This window comes from Littorina saxatilis, linkage group LG1 (genome assembly GCF_037325665.1).
Source record: "Littorina saxatilis isolate snail1 linkage group LG1, US_GU_Lsax_2.0, whole genome shotgun sequence".
NCBI lineage: Eukaryota > Metazoa > Mollusca > Gastropoda > Littorinimorpha > Littorinidae > Littorina > Littorina saxatilis.
In genome coordinates, this window is record NC_090245.1 from 56,238,524 (window position 1) to 56,251,628 (window position 13,105).

At 39.9% G+C, this 13,105-nt stretch overlaps 1 protein-coding gene across 1 annotated transcript; it reads left to right on the forward strand.

Moving 5' to 3' along the window:
* The first annotated feature begins 138 nt into the window (after nt 1-138).
* LOC138974812 (gamma-aminobutyric acid receptor-associated protein-like 2) lies at nt 139-11,950 on the forward strand. The gene is made up of 4 exons (XM_070347540.1): nt 139-298; nt 5,790-5,845; nt 8,072-8,244; nt 10,707-11,950. The coding sequence occupies exons 1-4, from the start codon at nt 265-267 to the stop codon at nt 10,807-10,809; spliced, it is 366 nt and encodes a 121-aa protein (XP_070203641.1). The 5' UTR covers nt 139-264; the 3' UTR covers nt 10,810-11,950.
* The last annotated feature ends 1,155 nt before the right edge of the window (nt 11,951-13,105 follow it).

Consider the following 13,105-nt stretch of genomic DNA (forward strand, 5'->3'; position numbering starts at 1 on the left):
CATATAAAACAATTTGGATAAGATATGATTGAAGGGATTGTTCCAGCTGATAGACCTCTACCAGCTTTACACAACATCATATCGTCATCAACTAATGTGTTCCCACTTACATCGACCTTGTGTTTGATGTCAAAGATTTCTGTGTATGTGACCTCACAGTCACAAGAGCCAAAACAATCTGGAGCTGCGAAGACAAAAGAGAAAGTTCGTGAGGGCAGAGGCGTCTTCTTTTATCTGTGGAAAAGGCCACTGACCGACGCCACAATGAAGTTCAAGTTTAAGGAGGAACGAACATTAGGTAAGTTACTGGGTGTATTAATTAAGGTTTTAAATTATGTCAGAGAGGTGAACAATGGACAAAAATTGAAGAAAGTATCACTATCAGATTCAGAGGGCCGAGACACCCAAAGCAAAGGATGACATGGTTCCGATCGGCACCAGTGCTTCAGAACAACGCTGTCTAACTTCTTAGGAAGTAATGTCACTTGTCAGAAGGAGTAACATTGTGTTATTTTATAAGTTTTATTTTCACTTCAGTGGTTTTCATCAAAAGATATAGGCTAGGGGATGTGATTTTGTAACAATTATTGATTAAATTATACATGAAGATAAGTTATTAGTTGAATTTAGTTGAACTTTGTGTAGAGAGAGAGAGAGGAGAGAGAGTCCGCAATTAACGTATACTCATAACAATTAACATAATATTATATATGTTTAATGACAAAAAAAGGAAGAACAGTACAGTATAGTGCAGAAAGTTCCAAAAGATTCATCAGTCCTATTTTTAGTATAGTATTGACAGTGACACATATCATACACACAGTGAATTATTTGATAAAATAGCCAGTTGCCCAGTGAAAAATGTAGCCGGAAATGTTAGCTCACCATTGCTGTTTTACTTTTACTATAAAAAGTATAAGACTTAAAGTAATAGGTTCAATTCTATTTTTTTTCTCTTCTGTTTTATTTTTTATTGTTGTTTTACTTTTAGAGCAATCGCCATTGTTTAAAAATTAAACACATATATATATATGTCAATGTATCACAGGGATTTTGTGGTGAGGTATTTTGTTATGAACTAAGGAAAGGCACACATCTATATATATACGACTTGTGTCTGTGTGTGTGTGTGTTCGCGATGCACGGCCAAAGTTCTCGATGGATCTGCTTCAAATTTGGTCGGCATGTTCAGGTAGACCCCGGACACAACCTGGTCGATGAGAATTTTCAACACGTGCTCTCAGCGCGCAGCGCTGAACCGATTTTGGTTTTTCTGTTCATCTTCCCAGATCCATTTCCACTAACTCTTCCTTATCTTCTCCAGTGTTTTGCGTTTATCTCCCTTCCTTCGTGTGGCGTCAATCCATATTCCCGTTACTATTTTTAGAAGGTCACTGCATGTTACTATTTTTAGAAGGTCACTGCACTGTCCAGAACGCTTTCCTTGCACCCGTAAGTTGTCCTCACTGTAAAAGTGCAAAGGTCGAATCAATTTATAGCCACGCGAAAAATACACTGTCATCTATCTCAGGGGTCGACACTAACTTATTTGGCCTGGGGCCACACTGGCCCCGGAGATGGAAATTGCTGGGGCGGAAAACAAAAATCTGGGGCCCACTGTTATTCATGCTAAGTATATATATGTCACGGTAGAGACGAAGATCTGGTAGAAACATCGTTTCTACCGGTAGAGACGAGGATCGTCGTTTCTACCGGTAGAAACGACGATCCTCGTTTCTACCGGTAGAAACGTCGACGTTTCTACCAGTAGAGACGACGATCGGAATAAAACGTTTGTGTGTGTGTGTGCAATGTAGGTGATTTTGTCAATTATGAACACAGTTCTATCTTACCGGAATGAACTCATTTTTAACGTTGTTTACAGAGCACGTGCATTTGTAGGAAATGTATTGAGAATGTCAGCAAATATTGTTCACCTACTACAACTGCCTTCACTGACCAGACGAAGACAGCAATCACAACTTTTTTTTTCCTTCAGAGTGAACACAATTCGTGAAATATCTCTGCTAGTTTGACTTCCGAAAACAGTATTCCACAGACCTTCAACATTCTTATAGCCGGCTATTTTAATTGTTGCTAAAGATTGTTGACAACGGAACAAAAAGAAGAGTTATACAATATTATGTTTGCTATATGAGTTGACTTTTACCAGCTGTTTTATTAAAGACTTGTGTATTAGTTGTGCTATGTGAGGTGACTTTTACCAGCTGTTTTAAAGACTCTTGTGTATTAGTTGTGCTATGTGAGGTGACTTTTACTTGTCTACATTTTTATACCGAAATCGCCATTTGACCATTAAAATGCAGAGTCTATTATCTACAACTATCAACAATACACCCCCTTTAAATCAGGAAAGACGAAGCCAGTGTAGCCGTTTGAAAATTCATTGTAGTATTCCAGCGTAGTACTCATAGTAGGATATCCTTATTTGGAAAATGCCAAGCGCAAAACTCCTCTCAAATCCCGTGCATTTCGTGCGTTTAAAAAAAAAGTGTGGACAGCGCTCCAGTGTCAAACTGTTGCTGCACTTGTTTGGGCGTGGCTATAAGCACAGTGACATGAATTTGATTGGTCAGTATTTGTAGGCAAAGCACATGTTCTCAGCAAACAGAAAACAAAATATTGGAAGAGTGAGTCACGCTACCCAAAAATAAAATCTTTTTGTACATACATTTTTTTCTATAACTTTTTCCCCCATGGTTCATTTATCATTTGACATAATTTTGTTTCGAAATCTAACCATAAGATTATTGAAAAAAAGCAAAAATGTAGACGACCACCTTTAATGACAAGATCAGAGTTTCTCTCGCTTTCAACTCGCAACCATCTGTTTTAAAAACTCGTGTGTATTATTTCTTCGTTTCTACCGGTAGAAACGACGATCCTCGTCTCTACCAGTAGAAACGACGTTTCTACCAGATCTTCGTCTCTACCGTGACATATATATACCTTCAGAATCACCACTTTTTCCAAGTGGTTCTCCGCTATTAACTATAAGATCTGCACAGGCGGCAATGCATTGTCTGTTTTTCTTCATCGTACTGAAGCCAGGGAAATTCTTTCAACCATTTGACATTGAAATTACGACAGCGCTTCGCGCTTTTGGCTGCATCGGTCTCCTTTTTTCATTTCTCTCCACGCTGTTCTTCATCTTCATTTCCATGTCTTTTTACATCAGGGATGTGTCGCCACATTTTGCGTTTGGCATTTGAAGGCGATACTTATCTCTCACGCTAAAGAGCGCAATCTGGGAGTTATTTCCCTTGCGGCATTGTCCTTCGACGATTTCAATGACAATGTTGTTGTTTTTCTTGACTGCGGCATTGATCGTTACGCAAATTTCAGTGACGACTTTGACTGGCGATTTTTAGTGATTGGCTCTGGCATTAGAATTTTCGGTTTGTCATTGTTGGAATTTATCCTGGGGCGGAGTGGGCCCCAAGCTTCGGCAATGTTTGGGGCGGAACACAAAACTCTGGGGCGTTCCGCCCCCCGCCCCCGCTAGTGTCGAACCCTGTATCTCTATATATTTATAGATATAGATATACATATATATATATATACGGCTTCTCTGTGTGTGTGTGTGTGTGTGTGGGCAACACCTGTGGATTGTAGAGTTCTGTTTGTGATGTGGTCTGGCGGCTTTGGTGTGTCTGTATGTTCGGGCCTTCCATTGAGAAGCCATAACAGTTATGATAGGGCTTAGAAATAAGCTCTAAAATTCTCAATCCCGTTTGAGTGGACTTCGCCTTCAAAGGTGATTGTGGTGTTTCGGCACTCGGTTACATTTGGCATCGTCGACAGGGATGGGACTCGACATGAAATGTTCAGGCCACTGAATCATTTTCGTGCTGTTCCCATTCCACCAACCTGGGAGGGACCTAAGCTTGGCGGGTCCATGGTTCGGAACTTTGGGGACAAAGTTCATTCAAAGGGGGTCGCGTGTGACAGGGAGACTACCGTCGCCCTTCACAGCAGACTCTGCAGAGTTGTTCGCCTTACAAGTTTTGAGCGATTTATAGCTAGCTCGCCAGGCAACACCTGTGGATTGTAGAGTTCTGTTTGTGATGGGGTCTGGCGGCTTTTGTCTCTCTGTATGTTCTTGCCTTCCTTTGAGTGGGCGCAAACTGGTGGATGAAAATGTTCAACACGTGCTCTAAGACGGCGAACCGCCACGCTGTCTGTCTCTGTCTCGCGATTCACCCGGCAAAGCCGGGTATTCGGCTCTACTTCTTCCCGGCAAAGCCGGGTATCATTCGGCTTTACTTCTTGCCGGTGAAGCCGGGTACCCGGCGAAGCGGGTATTCATTCTAGTCTATATATATATACGACTTGTGTCTGTGTGTTCGTGATGCACGGCCAAAGTTCTCGATGGATCTGCTTCAAATTTGGTGGGCATATTCAGGTAGACCCCGGACACAACCTGGTCGATGAGAATTTTCAACACGTGCTCTCAGCGCGCAGCACTGAACCGATTTTGTTTTTTCTGTTCATCTTCCCAGATCCATTCCCACTAACTCTTCCTTATCTTCTCCAGTGTTTTGCGTTTATCTCCCTTCCTTCGTGTGGGTCAATCCATATTCCCGTTACTATTTTTAGAAGGTCACTGCACTTTACTATTTTTAGAAGGTCACTGCACTGTCCAGAACGCTTTCCTTGCACCCGTAAGTTGTCCTCACTGTAAAAGTGCAAAGGTCGAATCAATCTATAGCCACGCGAAAAATACACTGTCATCTATCTCTATATATTTATAGATATAGATATATACATATATATAGATGGCTTCTCTGTGTGTGTGTGTGAGTGTGTGTGGGCAACACCTGTGGATTGTAGAGTTCTGTTTGTGATGTGGTCTGGCGGCTTTGGTGTGTCTGTATGTTCGGGCCTTCCTTTGAGAAGCCATAAACAGTTATTATAGAGCTTAGAAATAAGCTCTAAAATTCTCAATCCCGTTTGAGTGGACTTCGCCTTCAAAGGTGATTGTGGTGTTTCGGCACTCGATTACATTTGGCGTCGTCGACAGGGATGGGACTCGACATGAAATGTTCAGGCCACTGAATCATTTTCGTGCTGTTCCCATTCCACCAACCTGGGAGGGACCTAAGCTTGGCGGGTCCATGGTTCGGAACTTTGGGGACAAAGTTCATTCAAAGGGGGTCGCGTGTGACAGGGAGACTACCGTCGCCCTTCACAGCAGACTCTGCAGAGTTGTTCGCCTTAGAAGTTGTGAGCTATTTATAGCTAGCTCGCCAGGCAACACCTGTGGATTGTAGAGTTCTGTTTGTGATGGGGTCTGGCGGCTTTTGTCTCTCTGTATGTTCTTGCCTTCCTTTGAGTGGGCACAAACTGGTGGATGAAAATGTTCAACACGTGCTCTAAGACGGCGAACCGCCACGCTGTCTGTCTCTGTCTCGCGATTCACCCGGCGAAGCCGAGTATTCCTCTAGTATATTATATATGATGACACTCTATATTTAATGTTGTTAGCCTTTGTTTCTGTAAATGAAAAGTATAACAATTAACATGGTGCTCCGGAGAAAATGAGAAGTAACTGAAATTTATGATGCTGTTGTCTTTTGGTTTGTTTTTTCTGTCTACTAACTTTTGTTTTCCATAAATTGTATTACCTGTGCTTTTGGGTTTTTAGTTCTCTCCTCTCCTTTACAGCTGCATGAGCGTATTATGTGCATCCATGCACATTAACCTGATGACTATATACAGACCAATGAAAGACAGATGCATCTTACATTTTATGTTTTTGTTTGCAGAGCAAAGGAAGGGAGAAGCTTCCAAAATAAGAGAGAAATATCCTGAAAGAATTCCAGTAAGTTCTTGAGCTTGTCAGTAAATGTGTTCAAGTCAACATTTTTTTACAATTAATTGGGCCTTATACTGGTTAATCATAAGAAATAACAGTTTGTATCTCACAACACAGATTTTCAGATTTTCAGGAAAAATATAGAGTTGAAATTGGTGAATATGTGTAGAGTTTTTGTATTGTCTACTAGCTGTTCCCATTTTTTTCGTAAACCTTTAGTTATTTCCTGGAACGGTCTTTAATGAATGATTATTTCTTTCCCACATCATAAAAATATACGCTTATAACATGTGTTTTATTACACTTACACACACACAAACAAACACACACACACACACACAACACGCACAGACATATACACACAGACACACACACAGACAATCACTTGCAAAGAAAGTCTCTCGCACATACAAATACACACACAAACACACTCACAGACATACTAACAAACACATGCACTCCTGCAAACACGCAAGCACAAACATGCGCGTACGAATGCGTGCGCACACTCGCCTGCACACACGTAACCACGAAGACAAACACTCGCGCTCGCGCTTTAGCATTCCAGACAGACAGACATAAATAGAAAAAGAAGCAGCAGACACACAGATAAAGAACCATGCAAATACTCTTTCTCCTGTGCTCGTTCATACATAAAATCATTCGCATTGACTTGCACGCACGTGCACACACAAATACAAACACTGTCAAACACTGACACGAAAACGCTAAAAGAAGGTCATATTCTTGGCTAGCCTCGAGTGACCGAGACTTGTCTAGCTGAAGCTTAGCACTCGACAATGACGCCATAAAAATCATGACGCAGAGAAAGACAGTGATGTAATAAATTGACGACATAGTAAGGAGACGTGAGCCAAGTTTGGCCAGCCCAGACTCAGGTAGGATCCTCGATGGCTCATAGGCTTTCTACTTTTAATCGGCGTTTTTAACAACTCCTTTCAGGTTTGGTTTTCTAAAAGTACCCACGAGTATAACACGAGTCAAATGGGAAGAGAATTACATACCCTGAAATCCCCGCCTCAGTCGGTGCAGCCGTTTCGGGGCCTTAGTCATCAACACACAGACAGACACAGACAGACACAGACACACACAGACACACACACACATACACACACACACACACACACACACACACACACACACACACACAGAGACAGAAACGAGCTTTATAAGTTAGATGATGTAGTGGCTCCAAATTGTGTTAAAAATCATTACTTGCTCTTATTTTCTGGGATCTTCGCCCCTTGGACCTTGACAGGGGGGATGCCCCTTGCTACATATTGCTAAAATCGATCTTATGTATATAGGGGGGATGCCCCTTTGCTAAAAATCGATTTTATGTATACAAGCATATATGATTGTAAGTGGAGCTGAAATTATGTTGGTATTTATTCAGCCTATTCATAGTTATAGTTCAGTAAATCTCAAAGGTTAGTCCCATTGAAAAAGTGATTACAGTACAATTATAGCCCTTTAATATACATTGTATTTATACATACATGTATGACAGACAACCTCAATGTTAATTCATGATCTGTGTGTATACGATGTGGCTCATGAAAGAAACATCATACCAAGTGGTGATCATGTAAATGGCACAAGACACTGAGCAAGTATTTTGAGAAGGGGGGGGGGGGGGGGGGGGGGGGGGGGGGTAGCTTGATTCAGCTTGTACAGTTGATTTCAGTGTAAAGTACTTGTTGGACAACTGTCATCTGTGCATTTTGAGCTGTATTGTGAAACTGAAAGGAATGAAGATTGTGTAGTAGACTAGTACAGTTGAACCCCCAGTTTGGACCTTCAAATTCTGAGAAAATCAGGCCTTTAAACAAAAAGGAGGGAGTCTTAAAATGGAGGTAAATTTACAGATGGTATATACAGAAAATCTGAGAGAACAGGGTCCGAAAAAGGAGGGAGTCTTTAATCAGGGTGTCTTCAAAGGGGGTTCCACTGTAAAAGGAAATCTTTGCTATAAAGCCTTAACAAATCGTAGAAAATGTGTTCTTGCAAAGGAGAAAGTCTTAAAAAAGAGGTAAGTTTAATTAACACATTTTATGAAGAGAGCATCCTTTGAAATAAAGTCTTAAGACAGAGGGGGTCTTAAAACAGCCTTAAGACAGAGGGGATCTTAAAAACAGCTAGAAAGGCCTTGAAATGGAGGTTTCCTAAAAATGGTGAACCAAACCATCATTTGTCAGTTTTTCTTTTCAGGTTATTGTTGAAAAGGAGCCACGCTCACAGATCCAGCCACTGGGCAAACGCAAGTTCCTGGTGCCATCCGAAATTTCTGTTGCACAGTTTATGTGGATTGTACGCAAGCGAATCCAGCTGACGCAAGTCCAGGCCCTCTACCTTTTCGTTGGAAAAAGTCTTCCTCAGTCAAGGTACAGATGAACATGTGTCTGCCATTTTGTGTGTATGATATATCACTGTCAGTTAAACTTTGACTTCCTTTTTTTCCTCTGAAAAACAAAATAACTGTTGGTGAGACAAATCTTAAAAAGTAAAAAAGATCGTTACTCACCAAGACAAGGACAGCACAAATATTTTCGTCTATAAAGGTTCTTTAGGACCATATTGAAAAAGTAAACCAAAAAAACGAAAGAATAACTTAATACAGCAAAAAGCACAGAACCAACAAAATGAAAAGGGAAAGAATCGACCCAAACAAAGAGGGTCTATGTTTTGATTGATTCTTTCACACTCCTTTCATTTTTTGTTTGTCTGCATTTTTATTTTCAGTTTGCTTTTTGTTTTTCTTTTTGTATGTGGTTCTGAGAAGCCTTTAAAGGCAAAAAGTTTGACGAATTTGTGCTGTCCTTGTCTTTGCGAGTCAAGGTTTCTGTTGTTTTAACATTATTTTTTGTCTGGCTACATTAGAACCCTACCTTTAAGACATTCCAATTTAAAACTTCCCCTCTTTTAAGACCTTGCTGTTACAGATTAAAGAAAAATTAATGTCTGTTAAGTTACCTGCATTTAGAGACCCCCCCCCCCCCCCCCCATCCCCATCTTCTTCAAGTCCTAACTTTCTAAGATTTTTAAGGTCTTAAAATCAGGGTTCCACAGTGCTGAAGTAGTGTATGTACTAGAGAATATCAACCAATGTGTACTTTTTTTTTATTACAACACCAGAGTGCTAGGAATTAGTTGCAGAAATAGTACATTTGTATGTGAAACATGCATACGTTTGCAGTAACTTTTAGTTGAGAAGTACATGTACTATGTGTATGTCAGTGAATGTGTGGGCGTGGGTGTGTGTGTGTCAGTGTGTGTGTGGGTGTGTGTGTGTGCGTGATTTTACCAACACTACGCTAAATTCCTTGTGCTTTAAATGTTTTTTTAATGTCACTTGGCTCAATAAATACTGTATTCTGTATTCTATGCTTCAGTACAGTCCTTCCTCAGATCTGGCCAGGCTTTTATTAACAACTATTGTGTTTTCAGCGTAGCAATAGGGTCCGATATTTAGACGAGACAAGTATAATGCCGACGAGTCGAAGACGAGTCGCATTACACTTGTTCGAGTCTAAATATCGGACCCTATTGCTACGCTGAAAACACAATAGCGATTATATAGCTGTTCTGACCTTGATTTGTTGTTCCAAACTTACAAAATGACAGTTTTTGCGTTGATGCGTTGATCTCAGGTTTTGATAGCAGACGCCGTTTCTTATGCGCATTAGTTTAGCGCGACGAGTCGCATTATACTTGTTCGAGTCTAAATATCGGACCCTATTGCTACGGTGAAAACACAATAGCGATTATATAGCTGTTCTGACCTTGATTTGTTGTTCCAAACTTACAAAATGACAGTTTTTGCGTTGATGCGTTGATCTCAGGTTTTGATACCAGACGCCGTTTCTTATGCGCATTAGTTTAGCGCAGGCGCCACACTGACTTTGGAAAAAAAACTCGATTTGACAACACATAATATTAGTTCATTCGTATACAACAAAAAGAAGTTTGAGGTTTTTTAATTTTGAACAAGACTACTTATGAAGAAGACCAAAACACAACATCAACGGAAAACTAGAAACAACTGAAGAACTAGGATGCAACAAGGGGAGGAGAAGAGAACAGCTGCTAATCCGTACAACGCGAGCAGACGACAGCGAAGTTTTCAGTTTGGGTGAATGGTATTCATACTTGTCTCGTCATGAAGCGAATTTTTCAACCTCAGTTATGAACGACTACATGAATGTTAGTGCCATGGGTTGTACATCAATACTTCAGAGGGGAAGTGGGGTATTTAGTGTGGAGTTACGAGATAAAAAAGTCGGCCATTTTTGCCAATATGCTTTTGGATATTGGCAAAAATGGCCGACTTCCGTAGCATTATGCTTTGATGATCGGAAGAGACCATCCAATCACAGCCCCCGAATTCCCCCACGTGTCCATCAGAATAGCTATATATATATATATATATATATATAAGATAAGACCATCCCTGCACTTGAACATAATACCCAAACAAAATATGCTGACTGCTTCCTGTGCAGATTAAGATTTTATGAATTAACTTCACATATTGACACTACTCATCAGTGTCCGTTAGGAAATTAATTCATACAAATTAGTTGTCACAGTTCTATAACGTGTCACTGTAAGATAAAAACAACAGCAAGAATAATCTGTGTGCAGGTTGTATGTGTTAAAGAGGTTTTATGTGTTAAGGAGATTGAGTATAATATTAACCTTTCCAATGAGCTTTTTTTTGCCAGTAGGTACTGATTTGAGGAGCTACTTTGCCATATTCACTCTTTCGTTGAGGTTTCATGAACCGATTGCTGACGTTTATGTGATGCATGGTAATAACAGTAATTTTAGTGACTGTTTGTTGCAGTGCCACTATGTACGAGGTGTATGAAAGACACAAAGACGAAGATGGCTTTCTGTACATTGCCTACAGCGGAGAAAACACCTTTGGTTCATGTGATAATGAGTGATAATTTGTGACCAAGTCCATCTGATCTAGTCAGTGTCCCTCAAAACTTTTGGCAGGGGAATTTCTTTGAGAATGTGTAACAGATACCAGTGTTAAACGAGTGTGAAAATAACTCACACGGACATCAGGAGAGAAATCATTTTAAACTGCAGGATGAGAAGAACTGTAGTCTGTAGCATGTATTTGGTGCGTATAGAGGAAGGCTAGCATTATACAACTAAGGCAGAGAAATGGTATTAATAATAATATGTACTATTGCTCATGATTTTGTAATAATTTTTTGATGCAATGTATCTTTACATCTATGTGCATTCCTGTCTTGCATGCTACCATGCAGATATATACCAAAAGTGTCTGGGGCTTAAAGTTGCATGTAAACATGTGTTCATTTTGTTGCTGTTGTCAATGTTGCATAATTATGTTATTGACAATTCACTTCAAAGCTGGAGTAACCTAATTTAGTCAAACGGACACTTAAAATTAGCTGCATTTAGCTTTGGGGGGTCTTTCTTTTTTCTGATTGTTTTTTGTTACTAGTTCAGTTGAAGGATTTGAGTTTTGGTCTACTTTATCATTGAGTATTACTACTAGCATTATTTGTGTTCAGCATGTTCTTACATTATTCAGTGTGCTCCTTCCAACTTTCTCTAATCTTCATAGAAAAATAGTTTGCGCCAGATGCTTTATATTGATATGAGTTAAAAGATGTCTTCCTGCTTTAGGATTGGAAATTATGGAAATCTAAGGCATTCCCCATGTGCAATCCACATCAGATTACATAGAGCTTCAGGAGACTGTTGGGGCTATGAGATAGAGCTGAACACATTACAGATTACCCCCCGCGGGTTAGGTGGAAGAATTTACCCCATGCTCCCCAGCATGTCGTAAGAGGCGACTAACGGATTCTGTTTTTCCTTTTACCCTTAAGTGTTTCTTGTATAGAATATAGTCAATTTTTGTAAAGATTTTAGTCAAGCAGTATGTAAGAAATGTTAAGTCCTTTGTACTGGAAACTTGCATTCTCCCAGTAAGGTAATATATTGTACTACGTTGCAAGCCCCTGGAGCAATGTTTTTATTGGTGCTTTTGTGAACAAGAAACAATTGACAAGTGGCTCTATCCCATACCCCCCCCCCCCCCCCCCCCCCCCCTTCCCCCGTCGTGATATAACCTTCTTGGTTGAAAACGACGTAAAACACCAAATAAAGAAAGAAAGAAAGAAAGCAGTTTGCCTAGCCTTAGGCATAAACTTGGGAGCAAAGCATTCAATAGTCAAGCATTTTACATGCATGTGACTTACATTTATTCTTGCATACACTACAGCGAGTGAGTCATATTCCGTGATTCTGGCAGCAGCTATGTCGCTTGTTATTACATCAGCCACTGACTGTAGAGTTGCACATTTTTATGAGCAGTTAATACCAAGATTGAACTGTTATTCCTGAACAACTTTAAACCTGTACACCTTCTCTGAAAGGTGATTATAGTACATGTACTTTGATTTGTATCTTTGAAGAACGTTTACATGCCAAAAAGATGTCTGTTTTGGCAGTGATTGGCATTGATCATGCACCAACATGATTGTACAAAATCTACTTCTTACCAGAAAATGCACCAAAATAATAGAATTCCCATTGCGAATCAATGCTTGCATGCTCTTCTAGTCAAGTCATGATAAGACCCATAGAGTAGTCAGGACGTCTGTGGACATTTTTTGTTGATTAGCTTCTGTTTTATCACAGCATGTAGTTTACACAGTGTAATTGTTTTCACCAGTCCAAGCTTAGTAGAGTAGATGATGATAAGTAAATTCAACATAGCAATGTCAATACATCTGTAGTAAAGGAAACATTCAGATAGGATCACTTTGCGTTATTTTAATTTTACAGTTAAAAAGGGACCATATGAATGCATTCAGATAAGACATATCACTGAAAATGAAATAACTGAAATCCAAGCCTGATGAGATCTGTCATGGTTAACGCTGGACAGGTATCTTTACTTCACCATTTAGAATGTCCATTCATGAAAAGGGACCATTTAGGTGGGAGCAGTCTTTGTATACATGTATTATGGTATTACCCATGTCAGACAGATTAAGGTTGTTTATTTCTTTTCATGGGATCTTTTTGTGTGATATGTATACATTTGTACACAAAGTACATGTAATTCCAGGGTGCGTATGGAACAGCAGGTGGTTACAAATTAAACAAAATTCTTTACACACACATAAAAAATAGCATTACATGTCTACTTTTAGGTATTACCATGTCTCTTCTTCAGGAAGTTTGTTTTAT